Source organism: Narcine bancroftii, chromosome 1, assembly GCF_036971445.1.
Source record: "Narcine bancroftii isolate sNarBan1 chromosome 1, sNarBan1.hap1, whole genome shotgun sequence".
NCBI classification, from domain to species: Eukaryota; Metazoa; Chordata; class Chondrichthyes; order Torpediniformes; family Narcinidae; genus Narcine; species Narcine bancroftii.
Genome location: NC_091469.1, coordinates 234194379 through 234221552, shown reverse-complemented (window position 1 = coordinate 234221552; position 27174 = coordinate 234194379). Strand labels below are relative to the sequence as shown.

General features: G+C 41.0%; 1 protein-coding gene across 6 annotated transcripts in view; it reads right to left on the bottom strand.

Moving 5' to 3' along the window:
* The window catches only part of apc (APC regulator of WNT signaling pathway), a 191553-nt gene that overhangs the window by 27853 nt on the left and 136526 nt on the right, over positions 1–27174 (bottom strand). For 4 of the 6 annotated variants that reach the window (XM_069892850.1, XM_069892878.1, XM_069892886.1 and 1 more), the window contains 3 exons: positions 25757–25840; positions 15495–15599; positions 3948–4070 (listed from right to left, as the gene is read on the bottom strand). In XM_069892850.1, coding sequence (XP_069748951.1) covers positions 3948–4070; positions 15495–15599; positions 25757–25840 — 312 coding nt within the window. Of the gene's footprint in view, positions 1–3947; positions 4071–5203; positions 5291–15494; positions 15600–25756; positions 25841–27174 lie in introns of those variants that run through there. The other 2 variants (XM_069892860.1, XM_069892894.1) reach the window with 2 other exon arrangements.

Below are 27174 nucleotides of genomic sequence, written 5' to 3'. Positions count from 1 at the left end.
TGATACATATGTATTAACACACCCAAAAGTTAAATGATAACATCGCTTTTGTTCCTAATCTCTATCTCAGTCATCTTGCTTGAGGAGCTTTCTAGGACACCTCCATTAACACTGACATTATGCATTTTTTGATTAACAATGCATCTCCTCCTTTGCATTCCCATTCCTGTCCCACTGGAAAATTCTGTTCTCCGGGACATCATGTTGCCAGAGCTGCACTTGTTTCAACTATGCCTCAGTGAAGGCAACAATAATGTAGTCCCTTGTTTTAATTTAAGCTTTGAGCTCATCTACCTTATGAGTGAGATTCTTTGCATTAAATAGATGCAATTTAGTTTTGTATTCCTCTCTTGTGCATAGGGGCACTAGAGGGTGCCACACTCGTGCCCCTATCTTTAACAATGAAGCTGCAGTGGAATGTGTATCAAGCTTCAAATTCTTTGGTGTCCACATTTCCGATGATCTCACCTGGCCCCTGAACTCTTCCATCCTGATGAAAAAAGTGCAACTGTGCCTTTATTTCCTATGAAGCATCAAGAAATCTCAACTCTGTCCCAGGATACTGATGGATTTTTACCGCTGTGCCACTGAGAGCGTTCTCACCTACGGCATCTCAGTGTGGTATGGCAACTGTCCCATAATGGACCACAAAGCATTCCAGCAGGTGGTGAAAACTACCCAGTGAATTATTGGCACCCCAATTGCCCACCATTGAGAACATTTATCAGAAACGCTGCCTTGGCAGGGAGAAAAGCATTATCAAAGATACATCTCACTCTAACTATGGACTTTTTATTCTCCTTCCATCTGGTAGGCGCTATAGGAGCCTCCGCTCCCAAACCAGCAGGCACAATGAGAATGAAGTTGAATCTAATCTAATTTACCAGCCTGCTCTGCTATTAGACTTGGTAACCTTTTTCTTATATGAATGTACCTCTCCATTTTAAGATATAATCTAAGTCCCATACACCTGCATATCAGTTTAAACCTTCCCCAAAAGCACAAACAAACCCCCACCGCCCACAATTTCTCTGCCATCTCTTTGTCTCGCATTATTATTTCTCCGGTGTCATTTTCTAGTGGTCCTCTAACTACTTTCACCTCTCTTTTACTCTTTAAACCCTTTAAGAAGCATTTTGTATCTAACCTCGTTGATATTATTTGCTAGCCTACCTTCATACTTCATCTTTTTCCCCCTTATGAGTTTTTTAGTTACCTTTTATAAGTTTTTAAAAAAAAACTTTCCAGTCCTTTATCTTACCACCAATTTTTGCTCTTGCTTTCACTTTGGCTTTGACTTCCCTTGTTGTGAGATTTTTCATTTGACTATTTTCTCTTTTTTGGTATGTATTTATCTTGTATCTTCCATATTCCTTGCAGAAAGTCCATCCGTTACTGTATCTGCCCTACCAGTGCCTCCTTCCAATCTACTTTGGCCAGTTCCTCTCTCATGCCACCGTAATTCCCTTTACTCCACTGAAAAACTGCACATCTGATTTTATTTTCTCCTTGTTAAATCTCAAATTGAACTCAATCATATTGTGACCACTACCCCCAATGGTTCCTTACTCTACGCCAAAGGTGGCCAAACGCGCCCCCCCCACCCCCCAGGCTAACTGTGGCCTGTTATCCTTTAGCCCCTTATTTGTTACATTTGACTCTGTGTCTCAGTTGCATTGCAACACATCCCTATGGCTGCCATTTTGCCCGACCTGCCTGACCTTTCACACAAACTCGCTACCAGCTGTCCCTACTTGTACACCAACCACCTCTTCCCCAGCTTCTTCATTTTGGAGCCCACCTGCCTGCGAAACAATTTTAAACCCCTTCCAAACAGCATTAGCAAACCTCCCTGGCATGATATTGGTTCCCCTCGAGTATACGAGCAACCTTGTACAGGTCACCTCTTCCCCAGGGAAGGTTCCAATGATCCAAAAACTTGAAAACCCTGCACCATTTCCTCAGCCACATGTTTGGCTGCACTAGGTATCTTTATCTTTGCTATATAAAGTACACTGTTTAACCTGCTGAGTTTCTCCAGCATTATGTTTTTACTTCAACCATGGTATCTGAAGACTTTCGTGTTTTACTTTTGTCTGCCCTATCTTCCTGTCCAGACCTTCCCTAGCTCATGGCACCAGGAGTAATCCAGAGAGGAGCCCCTTGGAAAACCTGCTCTTCAACCTCTTTCCTAACTCATTAAATTTACTTTTCAGTATTGCTACCCCACTCCTGCCTTTGTCATTCCTCACCCTCCCCCTTAAGAATATTCTGTACTTGTTCAGAGACATCCTGGAAGCAAGCACCCAGGAGGCAACACTCTATCCTGGAGTCTTTTTTGTGGCTGCAGAAGCTCCAATCTGTTCCCCTGACTATCAAATCCCCTGTGACTGACGCTCTACCTAATTTCACCCCTTGCTTTTGAGGCTCAGAGGTGACTATGGTGCTAATGGTGTGATTGCTGCTGCCTGGCCCAAGTATACCCTCTCAGTTGCATTAACCAATACTTGCTGTTGATGGAAATGGCCACAGGGATACCCTGCACAGCCTGGCTGTCCCCTTTCCTTCTCCTGACTGTTACCCAGCCCCCTTTCTCCTGCCTCCAAGGTGTGACTGCATCCTTGTAACTCCTGTCCATCACCCCCTCTGCCTTCTGAATGATCTGGAGTTCATCCAACTCCAATTCCCTAACAAGGTTTGTCAAGAGCTGTAGCTGGGTGCACTTCTCGCAGATGAAATCATAGGGCAAGTTGTTGAATTCCCTGTCTATCCACATTCTGCAAGAGATCATATCCCTGTCCTGGCTGCCATTCTCAAGGTATATTTAAAAAGGAAAAAGTTAGAAAAATCTGTCCTTACCTTGTCTCAACTCCTCCACCTTCTCCCCTGCTCACCGAAGCCTCGTGAGCTGAAGCCTCAAAGTCCCACACCTACACAGGTCACTCACACACTGGCTGTTCCACTTGAGCTTCCCTCTTTTTAATGACTACTGATAATTTAAACAAATACCTACTTATCTTGCTGCTTTTCAACCGCTTACCCACCTCTCACACTAAGTCCTACTCACATAGTCCCTGACGAGATTTAAATGTGCACCTACCTCTCCCACTGCTTTTCAATCAAATCTTCCTTAAACTAGCTTTGAGAGCTTGATATACAGATTTCATCCAGAATAGGTGACAGTTCTATTTGAGAAGAATTTATTAGGCCTACTTCTACCTTGAGTTCCATCAAATACAGAGATACCAAGCAATCAAGAACCTGAAAACTTTATACAGTACTGGAACACTCTGCCAAATAGAAATCATATATAACAGAAATATTTTCAAAATATCCTTCCTGTGAAATCACTTTAAGGTCTTATTTCAGTGACTGTTATCACTGTACATTTGGCCAAAGCTATCACTGAATAGTTTGTAAATGTTTCTTAGTACTTAGAAAATTCAAAATTTTAAGGAAAAAAACATCAATTGCAAGCAAACTAATGACAGCAAAGCAAGCAATGCTACTTCTGGAATAGGTGCAACATGACTTAAAAACTTTGATTAATATCAGTCAGATTAATGTCAGAATATTAGCTTTTAGAAATCATGATTCTGTTGCTCCCTTTGTATTGTGTTTGTACAAGTAATTTCAATATCAAAATATATTGAATTCATGATTTGATTCCTGGATACAATAATTTTAATTGTTTATTTGTGCTAGAATTCTGACACTAATTGATTCAAATACAATCCTATGAACTTTTACTTTTCACTCCATATGTGGACTATTGCTACAATATTAGATGTCAATGATTATTCATTAAAAATATATAAATATATTTAAAAATTCACAGCAAGGAGAATCACATGCATTTGTTAATGAAAATAGCAAAAACATAACACAGTCAAGCAGCCAAAGCGTTGTTAAAATTGACAGATTAGAAAAAAATGCAATGCAGCAACCTGTAGCCTGGAATCTTCGGTTACCTTGGTACCCAGGTGATTTGTCAGTCTTCGTGGAACTGAGTAGGAGTTACTGCAACTCATTACACTATTAGTATCTTGTTCAACCCGTGATCCTGAACCCTAAGAGAGATACAAGAATTAAGTTTGTTAAATAAATGAATCTTTCCGAAACGCTCTGAAAGTTTCTACATTTGGGAGTAATTTTACAACTATAATATGCATGAACTGAAAAGTGCCTCTGTGCACAAATAACTAAATTGTCCCACTGGCATTAGTTACTTCAAAATAGGGATACATTTATGAATCTTGTTAAAGACAGAACTCAGAATCAGGTTAATAGGTGACCTGGAGCTTAAAAAAAAGAACAGAAGAAACCATTGAGTGGAACCACGGTCATGTGTTAAATAGCTAAATAGAAGCATACGTTGATAGTTTCAGTGTCAACAGGGGCCAAAATACACGGGGGTGGGGGGGGGGGGGGTGTGGAGGGCACAGACTCAAATCCTTATTGAGGATGGAATGGAAAATGAATGAATTAAATATTTTGAGGGGTGTAATGGATGAATAATTTGGGAGAATTTGATAAGATTTAGATTAGGTTACATACATACACACATTTTAAAACAGATCTTATTTCAAAGACTGAAGAATTCATATTCACTAACATTACAGAAAGAATGGAGAATGTTAGCACATTTCACAGATAGGTGTTAATTGAACTGACATAAAATGAATGGACTGGAGACATGCTGGCTGTTGGAAGCTCTCTTCAAGGGTTTTGACAGAGTGCACAGAAAGGTCAGTCCTAGGTTTTATTTATCTAAGACAACATCTTGACCAAGGAGAAGAATTCCTGTTGTTTGCAGAGAAAGGTGGGGATTTTGCAACTGAGGGAGTCACATGAGCTTGCTGGAAGTTTCAGTTGGAGAGAGAGAGTCCTGTGTGTGTCTGTGTGGCACTGAAAAGCAGTTGAACAGTACAAGCCAGGAAGAGCTGGTTGAAACTCACGAAAAGTTCCAAAAGCAATGGATGGCTGGAAGTGCTATCTGTCTGATGTTTCTCTTGGAATAAGAGGAACAGAAGAAGCTCTGTCGTAACCTGAAAGAGGTTACCATCTGGAAAACCCTGATGGGGCAAGTTTCATCAGCGTGACAGTGAGGTGACTTATGGTGGTACCTCAATTGTGGAAATCCTGGAACAACAAATCTCTCTCTGCAAAGCCTAAAGAACCTTCCTGAGTGGAAAACATTTACCTTTCGAGCACCAAAGCCTGGTGAACTTTATACATGTTGAATTCTGTGCACAGTATAAGAATTGTCTGCATCCAGAGAACTTGGAAGAAGGAGAATTGAGATTGAACTGTGAACCAAAGAAATTTTCTTAAATTTACATACGCATTACATTCACATGCACTTAGAATTAGAAGGGGGTTAATTTGGGTTAGTTAAGTATAGAGTTAAGTTAAAGTTTGATTCTATTTTCATGTTTAAAGTTGATTAAAAGTAACTTTTGTTTTAAAAACCACTTGTCTTGGTGAATGTCTATTGCTGCTGGGTTTTGGGGTCCTTTGGACTCGAAACAGGGGAAAGAAAGAACTTTGCTGTATAGTTGCCAAACATTGCAAGAATTTTTTCAAGGTTAGAGACATTTAGAGGCAGCCTATAATGACCCAGATAAATGCAGAAAATCAACAATGTTTTCAGAGCATTCCTTGCTTCACAAGGTTGTGTCTGACGAACAAGGAACCAGCTTTGGCTATGAATTGCATTCCATGTAGTTTTCCTCTTTGTTCTATTGCCTTCAATTCTAGGAAATTAGTATGCGGGCCAAAAAGTTTTGCTCCATATTTCTCACGCCCGCAACTGCATTCATTTTACTTCAAATTTTCATGACAAGTAGTGAACGTATGTCTCCTTCTGCTAGATTTTATTGAAGGTACATATTGTTCATTATTTTCCATAAAAGTTAAACCCTTGTAAGAAGTGCTTTTGTTTTGTAATTAATAATTTTTGTATAACTTTCAGAAATATTTTACCCATGAGTTCTTTGGGGAAAAAAGGAAGTGTCTTCAATATATGAAGAAGTTAATTACATAAACGAGAACAGTATTCTGTTTGAGAATACTGTTGCCTATGATACAGTGTGTTCATCACATGCCTGAAAAATGTTATACCTTCAATCATTACCTTCAGTAAAATCTCCATTATCTGGAACTCAATCAACTAGAAACTCTAAACAACTGGCAAAAAAAAAGAGGAAATATGGAGTATCAGAGCTAGCATCACTTGGCTGAGAAACAGCTTTTTACCACAGGTCGTGAGAATGCCGAACGACCAAAGCAACTGCTCGTACTAACCATCCGAGATTCTCATATTCATGAAACAATATTTATTTATTTATATATTTGAAATACTCATCCTGCATATTTTATCTGTATGTGAGTTATGTCTAGTTGCATGTCTTGCACCAATTCTTCATCAGGCTTTACTTGTACAATTAGATGACAATAAACTTGACTGTTCATTGCCTCATTCATACAAAGCACTTAGTGGCTAAAATCTTATGAGTATGTTTAAAAGCTTCACTTTAATTGTCATAAAGATTGTAAACTTTATAAAACCATATCCCCGTCAAGACCATATACTCTGGCAGTTATGTGAAGAAAATGGTGAACATTTCCAGATGCTGCTGCTGTATACCAAGGAAAGGTGGCTGTCCAAAGGAAATGGTCTTCGTCGTTTTGTTGCACTCTGGGACAAGATTGTTTTCTTTTTCCTATCCAGCATGGAGAAAAACTCGCTGATGCAATGATGAATATATTTAATCTGGCAGATATTATTGATCAACTCAGTTTATTGAAAAAGGCCTTATAAGATTATAAAACCCAATAACCTTATTGATAGTAAGGAAGCCCTTGTTTCTTTTCCTAAAAAGTTCCAAGTCTATTGGAGCAATATCAGACATTAGAAATTTTTACCATTTCCAAATCTGAACAAGAATGCAGAGGCAATGAAAGACAATCTTACTGTATGAGTGAAACACCTAAAGCAAAAACAGACAGATCCCCAGGAAATATTTAATGACCATTAAACCTCAATATCTTGTAGTAGACGTTACATCTATTTGAGGAACAACCCACCGATGTTGACACAGAAATTCAAGAGAGGTTGATCTTCAGAGTGATATAGTGTAGAATTCCCATGATCCAGAATTCAATCAACTGGAAACTCAAACCACCAGCAAAAAAAGAGAAAATGAATAACTTTCAAATAAATAAGACTGAGTGGATGGACCCTCAATGCTCGTGCATTCTTTTCACTGTCTCCCCTTGCATGGTGAGCCTGGTTGCCGCACGGAGGTGCGGCAAGGACCTGACTGGAACACTTGCATGGACGTTAGCCAGGTTGGCAGCGCAAGGAATGTGCACCGAGGGACTGACTTGGACACTTGCTTGGAGGTGAGTTGGGTTGTCAGCGTGAGGGAGGAGCTCACATAAAGGTAAATGTTCTCCAAAGCAACACGCAACGCCTTGAGAGCAAACATTCAGCCCACAGCAGCTGTTTGATTAAAGTTTCAATTAATTTGCATTTGAATACAATGGCAGTGCCACGATGAAGAGCCAGGCGATGCCACTCGCTGCTGGGGTCACTTTCCCAAAGTCTCTCCCTATCCCTGCCTGATGAGAATTTACCTTAATTAGTACATTATTGTATATTAATAAGGTTTTATCTGTGAACTTGAGGGAGAGGGGATTAATTATGACAGTGGCATGGTTAGCATAGCTGCTAGTGCAACACTCTTACAGTGCCAGTGACTGGGGTTAGAATTTAAAGGGACGTGAGCCGAGTGCTGCATCGACAGTCTGACCAGGACATTGGTGTGGAGGTGAGTTGGGTTGAGCCGAGAGCCTGTCCAGACCACTGGCATGGAAATTAGTTGGGTTTCACCGACTATGACCAGGAAACTGGCATGGAGGTGAGTTGGGTTTCATTGAGAGTCTGACAAGGACACTGGCATAGAGGTGAAATGGGTTGTGCCAAAGGCCTGACCAGGACACTGGAGTGGAGGTAAGTCAGGTTGCGCTGAAGGTATGACCAGGACACTGGCGTGGAAATTAGATAGGTTTCACCAAGAGTCTGACCAGGGCACTGATGTGGAAATGAGCAGGGTTTCACCGAGAGTCTGACGAGGACACTGGCATGGAGGTGAGTTGGTTTGTGCCGGGGGCTTGACCAGGACACTAGCGTAGAAATGAGTTGGATTGCACCAAGGGCCTGACCAGGACATTGGCATGGAGGTGAGACAGGCTGCGCTGATGGTCCTATCAGGACACTGGCGTGGAAGTCAGTTGGGACCCACCAAAAACTAGACCAGGACACTGGTGTGGAGGTGAGTCTGGTGGCGCCGAGTCTGACCAGGACACCAAGATGAAGAGCCAGTTGATGCCACTGGGTTAACTTTACAAAAGTATCTCCTTATCCTTGTCTAATAAGAGTCTATATCTTTATTACTATTAGGTATATTAGTATGGCTTTATCTGTAAACTAGGGGGAGGGGGTTAATTATGACAGGGGCATGGTTAGCATAGCAGCTACTGCAACATTGTTATAGTGCCAGCAACTGGGGTTTGAATTTAAATTTTGTTAGTTACATGAATTACTTGATTAAAGTGAACTTAATTGTATAAAGTGAACTTAATTGTATAAAGATGAATATATTTTTAAGAATTCAGTACATTTTTCAAACCTTACTTATATTAATGCCACAAAAGTTTTTCAAGAATTAAAAATGTAAGGAAGTTTCTTTGGAAATTTAAAATGTCAAGAGTTTCTATAGAAAGATTATGTGGAAATATGAATTGACACTGTTACTGAGTCCAGAGGACCCCCAAAACCAGCAGTAATAGATATGCACCACAACACAGGGTCACTTAAACAAAAGGAGTTTTTAATTATATTTGAACAAGAAAACAGAATTAAACAAACTTATTACTTAATCTACGTAACCTACTTAATCCCCCCTCTAATACTAAGCGCAGGTGTGTGTAATGTATATTTAAGATTAGAAAAGTTGTTTGGATCACAGTCCAATCTCACTGGTCACAGGCCATTCTTGTACTGTGCACAGAAGTTAGCATTAACAAAGTTCACCAGGCTTTGGTGCTTAACAGGCAAATGATTACCACTCAGGAGGGTTCTTGCTGATTTTCAGAGAGAGATTCCTCTTCCAAGGCATCCGGAACTGATTCCTTCTCAATCTTACTGACGAAATTTGCCCCCTTCAAGGTTCTCCAGATGATCCTCCTTCTTTCAGCTCATCTTTCAGACAGCCAGCCTTCTCCTTTGACCAGACTTCCAAAAGTTTGCCAGCATTGTCCTTCTCGAACAGATTTCTATTTTCTCTCTCTGTTTTCACACCCTCCCTCCCTGAGATCCAAATTCTTCTCCCTGCCTGCAAAAATCACCTGCTCTCCCAGGCAAGCTGGATGTTGACACTTTGTTGCTCCTCTGCATTCTGCAAAAGTCCTGCAAAAATTCTGTGTTTTAAAATGTGTGTGTGCAAGCTGCTCTAATAATCCTTCCCAAAACACCTCTAAATACTCTGTCACAGAAGGCTTACAATTTCCTAACTTTAAGAATGATTACTAAGCGGCTCAAATGAGATTCCTTACCTCTCTCTTTGAAGGAGTAGAAAAGCTGGCATGGGTCAAAATATAGTTAGATAAAATAGGAGAGAGATTAGCCGAGGAATTCATATAGAAATGGGATTCAAAATTATTCATTGGGGTTAAAGAGACATCATTGTTGAAACATGATTACGGTTTGGAATAAAAGACAAATTGGAATAAAAGGAAATATATCGCCTTGATTCAAAATCAACTTGTATGTTTTTCAAAGGATAACTGACTTTTTAATTATCTGGTTTAGTAAGGTTATTAAAAATATTGAAGATTGTTATGAACAAAGTCAATTGATGCCATTTGAACAACTGAGGAATAAATATGGAATACCAAGGAAGACTGTTCTGTATTTTCAATTGAGAACATATTTAAAGGAACATATTTAAGGGAAAAGTTAGGTTTAAAAATGAAATTACCAATTTGTAGTGAGGTGGAAACTCTTATTAGGAGAGGAATACTAAAAAATTTACTTCTGCAATATATCTTCTTTTGCAAAAAGGAACGACTAAACAAATCTAGACAGATATGGGAGTTGGATCTGAACACTGATGAGCAAAGATGGTTAGATCTCTGTCAAGATTGCATGACAAATACTATTAATGTAAGATATAGATTAGGTCAGTATAACTTTTTTACATCAGTTATATTTATCACCACAAAAATTGAATAGAATGAAATCAGATTTATCAGATCAATGTTTTAGGTGTGGTGAAGAGCATTTAACTTGGTCATGTTCTAATGTAAAAACATTTTGGGGTGGATCTTGTTACAGTTACATTCTTTCCATTAAACCCAGATTTATTCCTATTGGGAAATACAAAAGGAACAAGACTCAAAGTGAAATTGTCAATATAACAAACAAATTTTTTTTTTTTGAAAATAGCATTGGCAGTACCAAGGAAATGTATTGCAGTGATTTGGAAATTGGACTCGTATTTAGATATGGAAAGATGGAATGCAGAAATTCAAAGTTGCATTCCTTGAGAGAAAATTGCATATAATTTGAGAAATAAATATCCTTTAATTTTGCAAATTTGGAGCTTGTATATACAAATCTTAGGTATAAATATGTAGAAATGTTCTTCCAGCCTCTTAAGACCTGTGTTACCTGTTGAATTCCAGTGCGTTGGGGGGGGGGGTTCTATACTCTGGACAATACATTATACTATTTCTTTTTAATTCTATATATAATTGTTTTCACACACATATGTTCTTTAAGAGGGGAGGGGGTGAGGGTTTGGGAGGGAGGGGAGGGGTTATAATCATCATGTAACAAATGAAAATTTCTTCAATTTAAATACTTATTTTATTGTATAATTATTTATTAATTGAATGTATGGAAAAAACATTAAAATAAAATATTTAAAAAATATTAGGGGTGTGGTGGACAGTAACGAAGGCTCTCAAAGCTTTTAGCAGATTTTGACCAGCTGGAAAAAATAGTTATAAAATGGCAGATGGAATTTAACCCTTTGGACTCCATGCCCTGGTTTTCTGGGATGACCAACAAGCGCATATACTTCGTGTCCCGATTTTACGGGACTGGTATTATACCTAACCACCAGATGGTTTGTACTGGTGTCCGTACCATAAAATGCATTTTTGCAAAGATTGGGGTTAAAAAAAAGATGTTTTGCCAAATTCTACAACAAAAAAAAAGTTCTGTAAGTAAAGTTAAGAACATTCAAAATTATTGCTTGACTATCTAGGACAATGTAGGGACAGTGAATAGCCAGATACAATATGGTTCCATTGACTGGCCAGATATAATGTGGTATCGGTGACTGAACAGATGAACCATCTCTGGTATACTCATGGACCCAGTCCAGAAATTATATTATGAAAGGTTAAAAATGGTCAAAGGGTTAACGTGGACAAATGTGAGGTTTTGCACTTTGGGAGGATGAATCAGTGTAGAAATTGTTGGGACACTACGGAGTGGAGTAGAACAGAAGGATCTGGAAATAAAGATACATAATTCCTTGGAACAACACAATGCTGGAGAAGCACAGCAGATGAAACAGTGTACTGTATATAACAAAGATAAAGATAGGTAACCAACATTCCAGGCTTGAACCATTCATCAAGGTATGAGCAAAATGTAGGCATGCCCCCAAACAAAATGGTGGAGGGGGGATGGGGCAAGGGGAGAAGCACAGTCCAACAAGCAGAAGGTAATAGGGGTGGATAAGGGAGGCAGGACACACCAGCAAACAGAGGGAAGGGGATGGCTCTGTGAATGGAGAAGGAAGGGGATGGAAAGCTGGAGGAAAGAAGACAGAGGGATGGGGAAGAGAGGGGAAATGGAGTTGGCTAGAAGAAATCAGAGAAATCAATGTTAACGCCATCCAGTTGAAATATTAAGTGTTGTTCCTCGAATTTACGGGTAGCCTTAGTTTGACAGTACATGAGGTCATGACAGACATGTCAGTGCCAAATGGTCAAATGTCATTGTCAAATGTCAGTGTCAAATGGTTCTCCTCCCAGAGACAGAACATTCTTTCCTTGGGAGAGGCCTCACCTTCGTCCCCCTTCACCCATGAGTTACATGCATGCCATGATGCCAAACTCTCCATCATCTCTGTCTCCATGCCCACTTCTACAACCAAGATCCTCTACCACCTCAATGAAGATTTATTCTCCCGCTTTAGGCCTCTTCCTCCTCTTGGACACCTCATCTTGGCCAATTGCCCGCTCTGGATTTTTTAAAAATTTCCAATTGCTGCTGAGATATCAACCATCTCACTTCACCACTTCCCTCTCTTATTTACCCCCTCGGAATGCTTTGCCCTCCACTCTCTTTGGAATAACCCATACTCACCATCCAACCGGTAGATAAGGGTGGCGTTGATGCGGTCCGATGTAATGACCTCTACCTTGCCGAGGCCAGTCAGCAGTTCTGAGGCACCTCCTCTTATTTATCCCTTCTACAGGACCCCACCAAAGAACATCAAGCCATTGTCTCAAGTACTGTCTCTAACCTCCTCACCTCTGGTTATCCCCCCCCCCCCCCCCCCACGGACTCCTTCCCCACTAAGCTAGTATAATCTTAGCCCAACTATTTTTTCTCTGCTGATCCAGACCCTCCCACCTACATCTGCGATACTTTGCATGCCCTCCATCTCTTCAATAACTTAACCTTTTTAATTCTGTACTCCACTCTCATGCTGACATGCCTGTTCATGGCCTCATATACCGTCAAACCAAGGCCACACGTAAATTGGAGCAATAAAACCTAATATTCAACTGGATGGCATTAACATGGACTTCTCTGGTATCCCCTTCTGTTCCCCATCCCTCTGTCTTCTTTCCTCTAGCTCTCCACCCCTTTCCTTTTACAGAGCCATCACCTGTGTTCCTCCCCTGTCCTTGCCCCATCCATTTATTTTGTTTGGGTGCTAGCCGACATTTTGCTCAAACCTTGATGAAGGACTCAACCCCAAAACATTGGTTATGCATCTTTATCTTTGCTAATGTAAAATACCCTAACAGAGAACCAGTAGCAGTGCTTATTTGGATTTTCAAATGACATTTGATGAAATGTCACATAAAAGTTTATTACATATTAAGTGATCATATCTTTGGACTCCACATGATGAGTATTGTAGCCTGAATCATTTACTAATAACTTATATTAATAGATCAAGTATAATGTTGTCAAACATCTAATGGGGAAAAAAAGTTCTCAGAAGCATTCAAATAATATGGAATGGGATGTGGAATCATTAAGTGGAAAAATGAGCAAATTGATATCAAGTGGGAAAATAAGAAGCTACCTGATGTTCAGGAAAAAGAGAAAATGGAATGTTGTTTAAATGGAGATTGACAACAGAATATGCTCCACACAGGGACTTGGCTGATCTATGGGAAAAATAAGTTTTGCATGCAAGTAAAGCAAACTATCAAGAATGCAAACTGAATGTTAGACTTTTATGCAAACACAAGCACAAATGTAACTCACGCCATGCTACATTTGTACACTGCTCTGCTGAGACTGCATTTGGAGATCTGTTTTAGTGTCCTTCATTTAGAAAGGATATATTTGACAGGGAGGCAGATCAAGGGGCCCATCAGGTCAATTGTGGAATGAAGGGATTAATTTATGAGAAACAATTGAGTAGATTGGCCTTATAATTGGACTTGAGAAGAATAGTTGATGAATTGATTCAAAGGATGTATGACAGGAGAGCTGACAAGGTTTTTTTCTTTCATGGTAGAATTCGCAAATAGATCTTTCTGCCATCCAAACTCATTCCCTAAAGCAGCCATGTCCCTGCACCCACATTACCCTGATATGCACTACCAACTGAGCTGACTGTGCTTACCAAGAAAATTCCCTTGCAGAGCTAGTAAGGTCACAGCTAGCATACCTTAAGGTCCCACCCCAAAATAAAGAGATAGGATTTTAGCACCTTGTTGCTACAGGAGACCTTTTAACTGATTTTACATTTGTCTGGTAACCAACAAATTCAAAGAATAGTTCAGATAAAGTATCTGTTCATTCAGGATCAGGCTGCATTTGGCAGCAAAGAACAGTGAAAAGTTGAGGAGCCCAAATTTCATGTGATCAGATGGCATCTTAAGTCAGTTCCATAACTTTGTGAAATCATGATCCCTCTGGCTTTTGCAAAATAACATGCAGGCATGAAGTCAGCAATGAACTAAACATGCAATCCTGTGGAAACCACGGGAAGTGATGAGTACAATCTGGCCTGAACAACTTCTCGCCAGTCTGTGCCATCTTGGTGGTAAGGAAAATGGTAGAAATGATAATCAGGGACAAAATTAGATTTAAAAAAAGAAAAACCAAAACTTTGTTAAAAGGAAATTGTGCCCATGGACTTCCAATAGGCCCTGGATCAAGTACGACTTCACAAGTTTATCACCCAAATTAAAAGCTATGGAATAAAAGAGACAGTGGCAACAAGGAAACAAAATTGGCTTAAGGCCAAAAAATGGCTACAGTGATAAGTTGTCTTGAAACCAAGATATACAGCAGAGTTTCCCACGGGTATAATGTTCTCAAACATGGAGGCCGAGGTGACACGCTGCACAGAAAATCATGTTTCAAACCAACAATGGAAACGTCTTTTAAAGTTACTTTGATGGTACTTATGTAACATTATTATGTAAAGATAATGAAAGACCATAATTTCAGTGAGATGCTGCAGAATGAAATGTCGACATTGTTCATGGAGGAAATAAATAGTCTTCTCAATCACAGATCATTTGAGATCAGGAAGCATTTCACTTAGAACTTGAAGCATGAATTTTGTCAGCTGATGACAAAGTTACACGGCATCCAGTTAACAAAGCACAAGTTTTGATATTCATCTATCAGAATACAAAGCTGAATGTGAAACAAGGTTTATTATGTTATACAATGTTTTATTCGATTCAGAAACCAAATTGGGTTTTTATGTTGAATTTTACTTTTATAAAATGTTAAGAATTTAAAAAATGATAAACTTCTGTAATTCACAATTAGAAAATATTAACGAAAGATTTTAAAAGTGGTTGTGCAGTTAAAAGAAACAGAAGAAAAAAAACCCAGCATTCACTTCAATTTTATGCTGCATATCACCTTCATGCATAGCAGTATTTTTGTGGAGTAATCAATCATATTTGTTGGAACTGTATCAACATTAAGAGTTCAAATAGTGAATATTCTAAATTTTATACAAAAATAAAATTTTCCCTAAAACTCCATTTAGTGATATTGCGCAAAATGTATTTGATCAACTAATTCAATGAAGAGGATTATACCAAATCATCTATACCAGTTAAATGGAATACATGGACATTTTCTGATTTGCTGGAAAAACAATTTCTCTTATTTGGTGCAAGATTTAAAATGTCCTCACCTGCCCACTCCCTGTCGTGCTCACGCTGGCTTCTGTTGTTTCCAGACAATCACTCGGTCCATCCGCATCATGTGACACTGCTTGTTCTTTAATTTGTGATGATTTCTGTTGAAAGTACATTGGAATTTAGGACATCAAGAGGGATGAATTTTTGTCTGCTCTGCTTCCATGCTGCATCTCTGAAATGGGACTATTGTTGTACTCCTTATCCTTTAGTTTTAATGAACAACAGCATGCACCATCCCCCTCAATAGCATGGCATGATCATAGAACACCACGTCCACTGGGACCTTGCAATGTATCACAATACAGACACAAAGGATGTACTCAGAAATCCAGACCATTTTTGACTGTGCTGTTATAATGACAAGGGAAAACATCCTGTGGGAGTGGATGAACCAGCTCTGTGGGAGCATTTGAACACATAAGACATTTGAAAATCTTATGACCAATAAGATTTCACTCATTAAATAGCTGACATAAAAATGTTTTTAAAAGTATTTGGCAGATATTAGTATTTTTACTATCTAATATCCCCATTTCAGACAAGACTTACATTGAAATAGCTTTTTTTGGGGGGAAAGAGTATCAGAACCATTAATGTCTCAGTTTTTTTAAATGCTACAAGCCAAAATGAAATGAATCCATCTCAGAATTAAACACTAATTATTCAGAATGCCAGAGCCCAAATCATAGAGTGATGGCTTCAAATCCTACTGCATAGATAACAGCACCTAATCCAGGGCGGATATTCAGTGCTAAGAACTCCAGTGTCAGTGAGGTCATTTATTGGATTTGACATTATGCCAAGGCCGCAAGAGTCGCTTAATTTCAATAATCAATACGTTACTGAAAATAAGAACTTTAGCAGCTCTTAGTAAATCCTGCATTTCTGAAACACGCAATTTAAATAAAATTGTACAATAGATAGTAGCCAAGTCCATAAAAATGCTGTCATAATTGATAAAGATCCAAGATGTTTCTCATTATTTTACAGCTGGCACAAAAGTCATCAGAAATGATACAAACCTTTTCTGCTACATTTCTATCAACAAATCATACATGAACGAAAACTGGAAAATAGACAAAAGGGAATAACTACAACAGGATGGAGGAGAGAATGAATAATTTTTTTGGAGGACCTAGTTAATACAAGGTGGTTAAAAAAAAATTAGACAAAGCGCTGTGTGAATAGTCTGAAGTTAAACTCAGAAGAGAAGCATATAGCTACAATGAAGCTGGTGAAATATCAATAAATAATAAAACTTTTTCAGAAATCTTCAACATAATGCTGCCATGGTCTGAAGTCCCCACCTACTTCAAAAGGCGTCCAAGAAGAGCAAGGTGACCTGCTTAATGATGAACAGTGGCACTTGCATCTACTGTGATGAACCACTTTAATTTGAGCCACAATTAGCGTTGTACATAACAACGTTATTGCAGCATCACTGACCCAGGTTTGAATCCAGCACTGTCTGCATGGAGTTTATACATTCTCCCTGTGTCCACTTGGGTTTCCACTGGGTGCTCCCATTTCCTTCCAATTCCAAAGACGTATGGGGTTAGTAGTTTAATGGGTCATGTTCGCGTATTTGGGCGGCAAGGGAGGGAAGGGCCTGTTACGATGCTGAATCTCGAAATTAAAATTAAATCAAAAAACTAAATTACATTTAAAAATTACATTAAAAAATTCACCTACCCTCACAAGAGGTCAACAGTGGATGCCATATTACTGGACCTCCGTCCGGTCTGTGTTAGATGACTGGACCACAAGAAGACTTACATTAGGCTGTTCAGACTCCAGCTTGGCATTTAACACCATCTTACCAGCAAAACTAAAAATCAAACTCAGGGATCTTGGACTCTGATTTGTTCCTCTGCAACTGGATCCTCAAATTTCTCATCAGCAGACCCCAATCAGTTCAGACTGGCAACATTACCACCCCCTCACTGACCATCAATACAGGCATTACAAGGCCATGTTCTCAGTCCTCTGCTCTATTCCCTGCACAATCAGAAACACATAGGAAAGTTCAGATTCTAAGGCAGTCTATGAGTTCACTGATGACACCACTGCGGCTGACTGAATGACGGATAATGATATCAGAATTTAATTTTTAAGTTAATTTTAATTTAGTCATAGAGCACAGTAACAGGCCATTTTGGCACACAAGTCAGTGCTACCCAATTTACACCCAATTAACCTGCACTTCCAGTACGTTTCAAACAGCAGGAGGAAACCAGAGCCCCTGGGGAAAATGCACAAAGAGACAGGGAGAACGTAAAAACTTCCTACAGACAGTGCGGGATTCGAATCCCGTTCATGATCGCTGGTGCTGCGCCAACCATGAAGTCAACCGTGTCATGTAGAATGGAGAAGAAGAATCTGGTTTCATGATGCCAAACAACAAATAATCTTGCTCTCAACATCAGCATGAGCTTATTGTCAACTTCAGGAAGGATAGGCCGAGGGACCACACACTGGCCTTCATTGACAGGAGGGTGGTGGAGAGGATTAGCACCTTCAAGTCCTTAAGAGTCCAGTCTCAGAGGAGCTCTCCTGGAGTCAGCACATCAAGGTATCTGTGAAGAAGGTATACCAGCACCTCTACTGAGAAGTCTGAGGAGATATGGCATATCTATCAAAATTTTACAGGTGCACTACAGAAAGTATTTTGATTGTTTGCATCAGGACCTGGTTTAGAAACTCGAGTTCACAGGAAGATAGAAGGCTGCAAACCTTCCAAAGTCCATTCTGGGCACTGACCACTCGTCCATTTAAAAAAAAATCTATCGAGATTTTGCATCAAGAAGACAGCCAACATCATAAAGGATTCCCATCATCATGGTCACAATTCCCTCTTGCTGATACCTACCTTCAGGCAGAAAGTAGAGACCTGAAATCCAGTACTGCTAGGCTCAAGACTCTTATTCTACCCTAATCATAAACTACCCCAGGTCAACCAAAATTCTGTATGTACTATTGAAACATCACTTTTTTCTTGTTATGAATATTTATCTATTCTCTTATATTTATTATCACTTTTTCTGTCTTGGCATAATGTGGTCATCTAATTTATACTATTGTGGTCAGTGCATATTGCGTACCTGTGTGGCTGCAGCAGGGAAGAATTTCAGTAATCTGGACAAACACCTCAGCTAGGAACATTTAAATTCTTCAGCTATTATTGTAGCATGGACACAGAAAAAAAACTGGCCATTCCAAATTGAACATTTGTCAGCTACTGAAAACTCTCATTCAGTTAATAATCCATTTTTGGAAGAAAATTAGTCTATTTTGTGACGACCAGAAAACTGTAGGACTTGTAAATATCCACATAGTTCATTAACATTCTTTGAAATAGAAATCTGGCACCCTCTCCTGGTCTGGCCTATATCAGCTCCATTCGAAAAGCAGCTGACTACTTAAATATTTTTTGAAATATCCTTACAAGCCACTGGGTTGCACTATTACCATTGTCTTGTAAAAGAAGAATGGAATCCAATAAAACACTTAGTATCAATATACAGTAAAACCCCAGGTAAGTGGCACCTACAGGAATTGTGGGTGCCAGTTATGCAAATTTTTTAGTTGCCTGAGACTTACCCTTACAATGCCTAATACACCTATTTTAAGCATAAACAATTTAAATGATAAAAGACTGCAAAATGTAAGATAATTTTTTATTGAATTTTATGTGCATGAGTGTATAATACACACATACATAACAAAAAGTTTAAAAACAAGAAAAATATGCTGCGTATGTACAGAGTAATTACAATGTATCCTAGAATAAAAATTAACAAACATACGGAATTCAATATTAGATCTCTTGTTCCTGCAGAAAAAAATAAAATTAAAAAACCCGTAACTGACTAATCCTAAATCTATACCCACTAATTTAAAAAAAAGAGAAAAAGCCCCTGGGACACCTTAAACCATCAAAAGGGCAATGGTAATAATACATAGGTGAATTACCTCCAGGAAAAACAAGGACTGGTTCGACGAAAACAACCAGGAAATACAGGAGCTGCTGGCAAAGAAGCAAGCTGCCCAGCAGGCTCACCTTGCAAAGCCGTCCTGGCCAGAGAAGAAACAAGCCTTCCGTCGCGCATGCAGCCATCTTCAGCGCAAACTCCGGGAGATCCAAAATGAGTGGTGGACTAGCCTCGCCAAACAAACCCAGCTCAGCGCGGACATTGGCGACTTCAGGGGTTTTTACGAGGCTCTAAAGGCTGTGTACGGCCCCTCACCCCAAGTCCAAAGCCTGCTGCGCAGCTCAGACGGCAAAGTCCTCCTCAGCAACAAGATGGTCAGAACACTTCCAATCTCTTTTCAGTGCCAACCGCTCAGTCCAAGAATCCGCCCTGCTCCAGCTCCCTCAACAGCCCTTAAGGCTAGAGCTCGATGAGGTCCTCACCCAGGAAGAGACATATAAGGCAATTGAACAACTGATAAGTGGCAAAGCAGCAGGTATGGATGGAATCCCCCCCAGAGGTCTGGAAGACTGGCGGCAAAACTCTGCATGCCAAACTGCATGAGTTTTTCAAGCTCTGCTGGGACCAAGGAAAGCTGCCTCAGGACCTTCGTGATGCCATCATCATCACCCTGTATGTACAAAAACAAAGGCGAGAAATCAGACTGCTCAAACTACAGGGGAATCACGCTGCTCTCCATTGCAGGCAAAATCTTCGCTAGGATTCTCCTATACCTAGTGTCGCCGAAAATGTTCTCCCAGAATCACAGTGCGGCTTTCGCGCAGACAGAGGAACTACTGACATGGTCTTTGCCCTCAGACAGCTCCAAGAAAAGTGCAGAGAACAAAACAAAGGACTCTACATCACCTTTGTTGACCTCACCAAAGCCTTCGACACTATGAGTAGGAAAGGGCTTTGGCAAATACTAGAGCACCTCAGATGCCCCCCAAAGTTCCTCAACATGGTTATCCAACTGCACGAAAACCAACAAGGTCGGGTCAGATACAGCAATGAGCTCTCTGAACCCTTCTCCATTAATAATGGCGTGAAGCAAGGCTGCATTCTCGCACCAACCCTCTTTTCAATCTTCTTCAGCATGATGCTGAAACAAGCCATGAAAGACCTCAACAATGAAGACGCTGTTTACATCCGGTACCGCACGGATGGCAGTCTCTTCAATCTGAGGCGCCTGCAAGAGAAACTTGTCCGTGAACTACTCTTTGCAGACGATGCCACTTTAGTTGCCCATTCAGAGCCAGCTCTTCAGCGCCTGACGTCCTGTTTTGCGGGAACTGCCAAAATGTTTGGCCTGGAAGTCAGCCTGAAGAAAACTGAGGTCCTCCATCAGCCCCCCCACATCTCCATCGGGCACACAAAACTCAAAACGGTCAACCAGTTTACCTATCTCAGCTGCACCATTTCATCGGATGCAAGGATCGACAACGAGATAGACAACAGACTCGCCAAGGCAAATAGAGCCTTTGGAAGACTACACAAAAGAGTCTGGAAAAACAACCAACTGAAAAACCTCACAAAGATTAGCGTATACAGAGACGTTGTCATACCCACACTCCTGTTCGGCTCCGAATCATGGGTCCTCCACCTGCATCACCTACGGCTCCTAGAACGCTTCCACCAGCGTTGTCTCCACTCCATCCTCAACATTCATTGGAGCGACTTCATCTCCAACATCGAAGTACTCGAGATGGCAGAGGCCGACAGCATCGAATCCACGCTGCTGAAGATCAAACTGCGCTGGGTAGGTCACGTCTCCAGAATGGAGGACCATCGCCTTCCCAAGATCGTGTTATATGACGAGCTCTCCACTGGGCACAGAGACAGAGGTGCACCAAAGAAGAGGTACAAGGACTGCCTAAAGAAATCTCTTGGTGCCTGCCACATCGACCACCGCCAGTGGGCTGATCTCGCCTCAAACCGTGCATCTTGGCGCCTCACAGTTCGGCGGGCAGCAACCTCCTTTGAAGAAGACCGCAGAGCCCACCTCACTGACAAAAGACAAAGGAGGAAAAACCCAACACCCAACCCCAACCAACCAATTTTCCCTTGCAACCTGCAACCGTGTCTGCCTGTCCCACATCGGACTTGTCAGCCACAAACGAGCCTGCAGACGACATGGACATTACCCCTCCATAAATCTTCGTCTGCGAAGCCAAGCCAAAGAAAAAATAAGTATGTTCAGGAAGAGACTACAAATGCTTCAGATGTTACATACAAAATATTAAACCACTATTATTCATTGAACTTTAAAATATTACATAAAAGTGTGCCACATTTTATTAAACTTAGTTTTTAAAACATTACATCTGATCTTCGAGGTTCATGCACGATAAGGTTTGGGTCATCCATTGAGCAGAACTGGGAGGATTACAGTCCTTCCATCTTAGCAAAAAACAACTTCTACCCATTGAAGAGGAAAAAGCTATCACATGGCAATCCAACACTGATAATAGACCGTTCTCCATCACCACAGCAAATAAAGCTCGAATGGGATGAGGTTGAATAGTAACTGAGAAAATACGGGAAAATGAATGAAATATTTCCTTCCAATAGTGATCAAACAGGGCCAAAACAAAACCAATAGTGATCAAACAGGGCCAAAACATATTAAATAAGGAAGCAACCCATTACGACATCTGTCACATATAGGGTTGATAGTAGGAAAAATCGTAGCTAATTTACCTTAGGATAAATGTGCTCTATGTACCACCTCGCACTGAGTAAGTGAGTGATGTGCACAAATGGAAGAGGAATGGACCAATTTTAAACACGATTCATAAAACTTTCCATCTATTCTCCCTATTGCGACTCATCGTCATTGCTAATGAGGCCAATTACTGACATGTCATCTGCAAACTTGATAACACTGTTGGGGCTGGATCTGGCATTGCAGCCTTGGGTTAGTAGCATGAACAAGAGAAGACTGAGCACATGGCCTTAAGGTGCACCAGTGCTCAGTGTGACAGTGCTTGATATTCTGCTGCCGACATAGACAAATTGTGTATTTTTAAACAGTAGAGTGATCTTTGCAATTTTCCAGTCCTCCGGAACCATGCCAGAATTTATTGATTCTTGGAAGATCATTTCTAACACCTCCACGATCTATATAGCTACTTCTTTTAGAATTCAAAGGTGCACTCTAACTGGTGCAGGAAGTTACATCCTGCACAAAGAAAGATAACTGTGACTGTTGGAGGTCAATTATCCCAATCTTAGTAGATCACTGCAGAAGTTCCTAGGCCCAACCATCTTCAGCTGTTTCATCAATAAGCATCATTTGGACAGAAGAGAATAGCAAGGATGATTACACGATATTTAATTCCATTCACAAATTTTCAGCAATTGAAACAATCTACGTGTGGCAAACACAGTCAACACTCAGATTAAGGTTGTTATGTAGTAAGTAATATTAATACATCGGATGTCCCCCAAAGTTCCTCAACATGATTATCCAACTGCACGAAAACCAACAAGGTCGGGTCAGATACAGCAATGAGCTCTCTGAACCCTTCTCCATTAACAATGGCGTGAAGCAAGGCTGTGTTCTCGCACCAACCCTCTTTTCAATCTTCTTCAGCATGATGCTGAACCAAGCCATGAAAGACCCCAACAATGAAGACGCTGTTTACATCCGGTACCGCACGGATGGCAGTCTCTTCAATCTGAGGCGCCTGCAAGCTCACACCAAGACACAAGAGAAACTTGTCCGTGAACTACTCTTTGCAGATGATGCCGCTTTAGTTGCCCATTCAGAGCCAGCTCTTCAGCGCTTGACGTCCTGCTTTGCGGAAACTGCCAAAATGTTTGGCCTGGAAGTCAGCCTGAAGAAAACTGAGGTCCTCCATCAGCCAGCTCCCCACCATGACTACCAGCCCCCCCACATCTCCATCGGGCACACAAAACTCAAAACGGTCAACCAGTTTACCTATCTCGGCTGCACCATTTCATCAGATGCAAGGATCGACAATGAGATAGACAACAGACTCGCCAAGGCAAATAGCGCCTTTGGAAGACTACACAAAAGAGTCTGGAAAAACAACCAACTGAAAAACCTCACAAAGATAAGCGTATACAGAGCCGTTGTCATACCCACACTCCTGTTCGGCTCCGAATCATGGGTCCTCTACCGGCACCACCTACGGCTCCTAGAACGCTTCCACCAGCGTTGTCTCCGCTCCATCCTCAACATCCATTGGAGCGCTCACACCCCTAACGTCGAGGTACTCGAGATGGCAGAGGTCGACAGCATCGAGTCCACGCTGCTGAAGATCCAGCTGCGCTGGATGGGTCACGTCTCCAGAATGGAGGACCATCGCCTTCCCAAGATCGTATTATATGGCGAGCTCTCCACTGGCCACCGTGACAGAGGTGCACCAAAGAAAAGGTACAAGGACTGCCTAAAGAAATCTCTTGGTGCCTGCCACATTGACCACCGCCAGTGGGCTGATAACGCCTCAAACCGTGCATCTTGGCGCCTCACAGTTTGGCGGGCAGCAGCCTCCTTTGAAGAAGACCGCAGAGCCCACCTCACTGACAAAAGGCAAAGGAGGAAAAACCCAACACCCAACCCCAACCAACCAATTTTCCCTTGCAACCGCTGCAATCGTGTCTGCCTGTCCCGCATCGGACTGGTCAGCCACAAACGAGCCTGCAGCTGACGTGGACTTTTTACCCCCTCCATAAATCTTCGTCCGCGAAGCCAAGCCAAAGAAATATTAATACAGGTACACAATCCTTATGCGGACATCTAAAATCCGGAAAGCTCCAAAAACCAGCATGTGGGGAGAAAGACGGCGGCGCGAGTTGGGCGGACGAGAGACCAGCAGCACGAGTCGGGCAGGCGAAGGAAGGGAAGAGACCAGCAGTGCGAATCGGCCAGGTGGGGGGGGGGGGGGTGGGGGAGATGGGCAGCATGATTGGAAGGGGGTGGGGGGTGGATACAGCAGCACAATTCATGTGGGTTTAAATATGGCTTTTCGAAATCCGGAAAAATCCGAAATTTGGGTTCCGGATAAAGGATTGTGTACCTGTATCACAAGAGTGCCAAGGAATGGCCAGCTTCAACAAGAGTATAACTATAATATTTTAGGTTAACCATTGATTAGAAACTCAACTACACTAGCTATAATTACTCAGGTTAATCCAGGTGAGAGCTGTGTATCCACCACATAAAGGCCAGTCAGAATTCTAACGAGATAACTTTTTACACATCTAAACAAGTGTAGTTCCAACAACTCAAGAATCACGATGTCATCCAAAAACACTACATGCTTACCTGATTCTTTATCGACTAAAAATTTATTCCCTCCACATCCAGCTACAGTGGCTGCAGGGTGCACTACCTACATAAATGCTTATCTAAGTTCCTCCAATAGCTCAACTCAAACTTCACCTTCAAGCACAGGGAACACCTCCACTTACAAGTCACACATTTCCCTGGCTTGGCATTGTCCCACTCAAAAGGTGCAAGGGAAGCTTCACCAGAGGACAAAACTGGCTTTAAATAGAGGTTCATCCACCACCTTCACAAAAGGAATTAGGGGTGGGCAAAAAAATGCAGGCCTTGCCCATGGTGCTCAGTTCCCTAAAATAAGGCAAATCTAAGGAAACTGTTACGAGTGCAACTGCCACACTGTACTTTCCATATTTCTCCCAACAATAAGTGATTTGGTTACCTCTGAAGAAAACAACTCATGTTAGGGGGCCAGATTTATGAGCGCCAGAGATAGGGTGGCTGGAGAAATCTTTCTCCTTAGCTGAGTCATCTATAAGCAGAGGATCCAAGTTTAAGATGAGGAAAAAGGTTGGGAGGATAGGAGGATTTTTTGTCCTGCCCAGAGAGTGGTTATAATCTTTAACGCACTACTGGAGAAGGTTATTGTGGTAGATATCACAATAATTCAGACATATCTCGAATAGCACTTTGATTACCAAAACATCGAAGTGTACAGACCAAATTCTTGTAAATAGGATCAGTATCAATGGGTACTGAATGATCAGCATGGATACTTTGGGACAAAAATTCAATTCTGCACTGTATGACTCCAGATTCGATAACTTTATTTCTCTTAATCATTGATAGTTCGGGGAAAATAAATGGGGTACTACAAGACAATTTATGGTTCCATATGACATCTTGGATGAAAATTAGTGACTATACAAGTTCCCTGATTAGGTTATTCATTGAAAGAAATGTGCAGAAAATTAAAAGCAATCAGCAACTAGATAAATTCACAATTTTGAAATCAAACAGAGACATAACCCACCTCAGTTTCTGCTCCATGGGGGTGCAAATGCTGACGTAAACGAAGCATTTCCTTCTCTATTTGCTGAATCCTTACAACTCTCATCTGCATTAGGATGAACAAAAGTTAGAAAAGGGAACTCTCTTTTGTGGTTATGACAACATTTCTGGATATTTATCTTGGATGGGAAATGCTACCATTTTAATAGATTTGATCTTTCACGATTTACAAAAAGATACAACAAAATCCATCTTTGAAATCTTAGATTGTAAAATCACAGTTCAGATTACACATGACATTAAATACAACCCTGGGACTCTTTCCTGTGGGCCAGGCAGAATTTCTACTTATCGGCAGTGCAATACAAAAAAAAAATGAATGATAAATAAAGTGCAAAGTAAGAGTCCTTAAATGAGTTTGTTGTTGAGGAGTCTGATGGTGGAGGGGGAGCAACTGTTCCTGAAGCTGGTGGTGCAGGTCTTGAGGCACTGATATCTCCTTCCTAATGGCAGCAACTAGAACAGAGCATGTCCTGGGTGGTGTGGGTCTTTGATGACTGCTGCTGCTCACCAACCACAGTGTTCAGATTTTCGAGGGTGGGGAGAGTTTTGCCTGTGGTGCACTGGGCTCTGTCCACTAACTATTGCAGGGCTTCCCGCTCAAAGATATTGGTGCCCCAATACCAGACCACAATGCAGTTGGTCAGGATACTTTCCACAACATTTTTCTAAAAGTCTGCAAGCTTTTCGATGTCATTCAAAACCTCTGCAAACTCCTGTAAACATGGAGACGCTGACATGCTTTCTTCACGATGTTAGGTCCAGGAAAGGTCCTCCGAGATATTAACTCTCAGTAATTTAAATCTGCTCACCCTCTCCACTTCTGATTCCCCAATGATCACTGGATCATGCATCTCTAGTTTCCCCCTGCTGAAGTCCACAATCAGCTCCTTGGTTTTGGTGACATTGCAAGGTTGTTGTTACTACACCATTCAGCCAAGTTTTCAATCTTCCTCCTGTATGCTGACACATCACTCCCTTTTATACAACCCATTACTTTCGTACCTTCAGCAAATTTGCAGATGGTCTTATTGTTGTACCGAGCCACACACTCATAATTGTAAAGTGAGCAGGTCAGGGATTAAGAATGTAACCCTATGGTGCTCCAGTACCAATGGAGATTGTGGAGGAAATGTTCTTACCAATCCTCACTGATTGTGATCTGTAGTTGAGGAAATCAAGGATCAAATGTCACAGTGGGGGGTTGAGTCCCAGGTCTTGAAGATTGCTAATCAATTTTGAGGGGACGATGGTGTTGAATGCCAAACTGTAGTTGATAAAGAGCTTTCTGATACATGCATCTTTGCTGTCCAAGTGTTCCAAGGCTTTGTGTAGAGCCAGTGAGATGGCATCTGCCTTACACTTGTTGCTGTTGTAGGT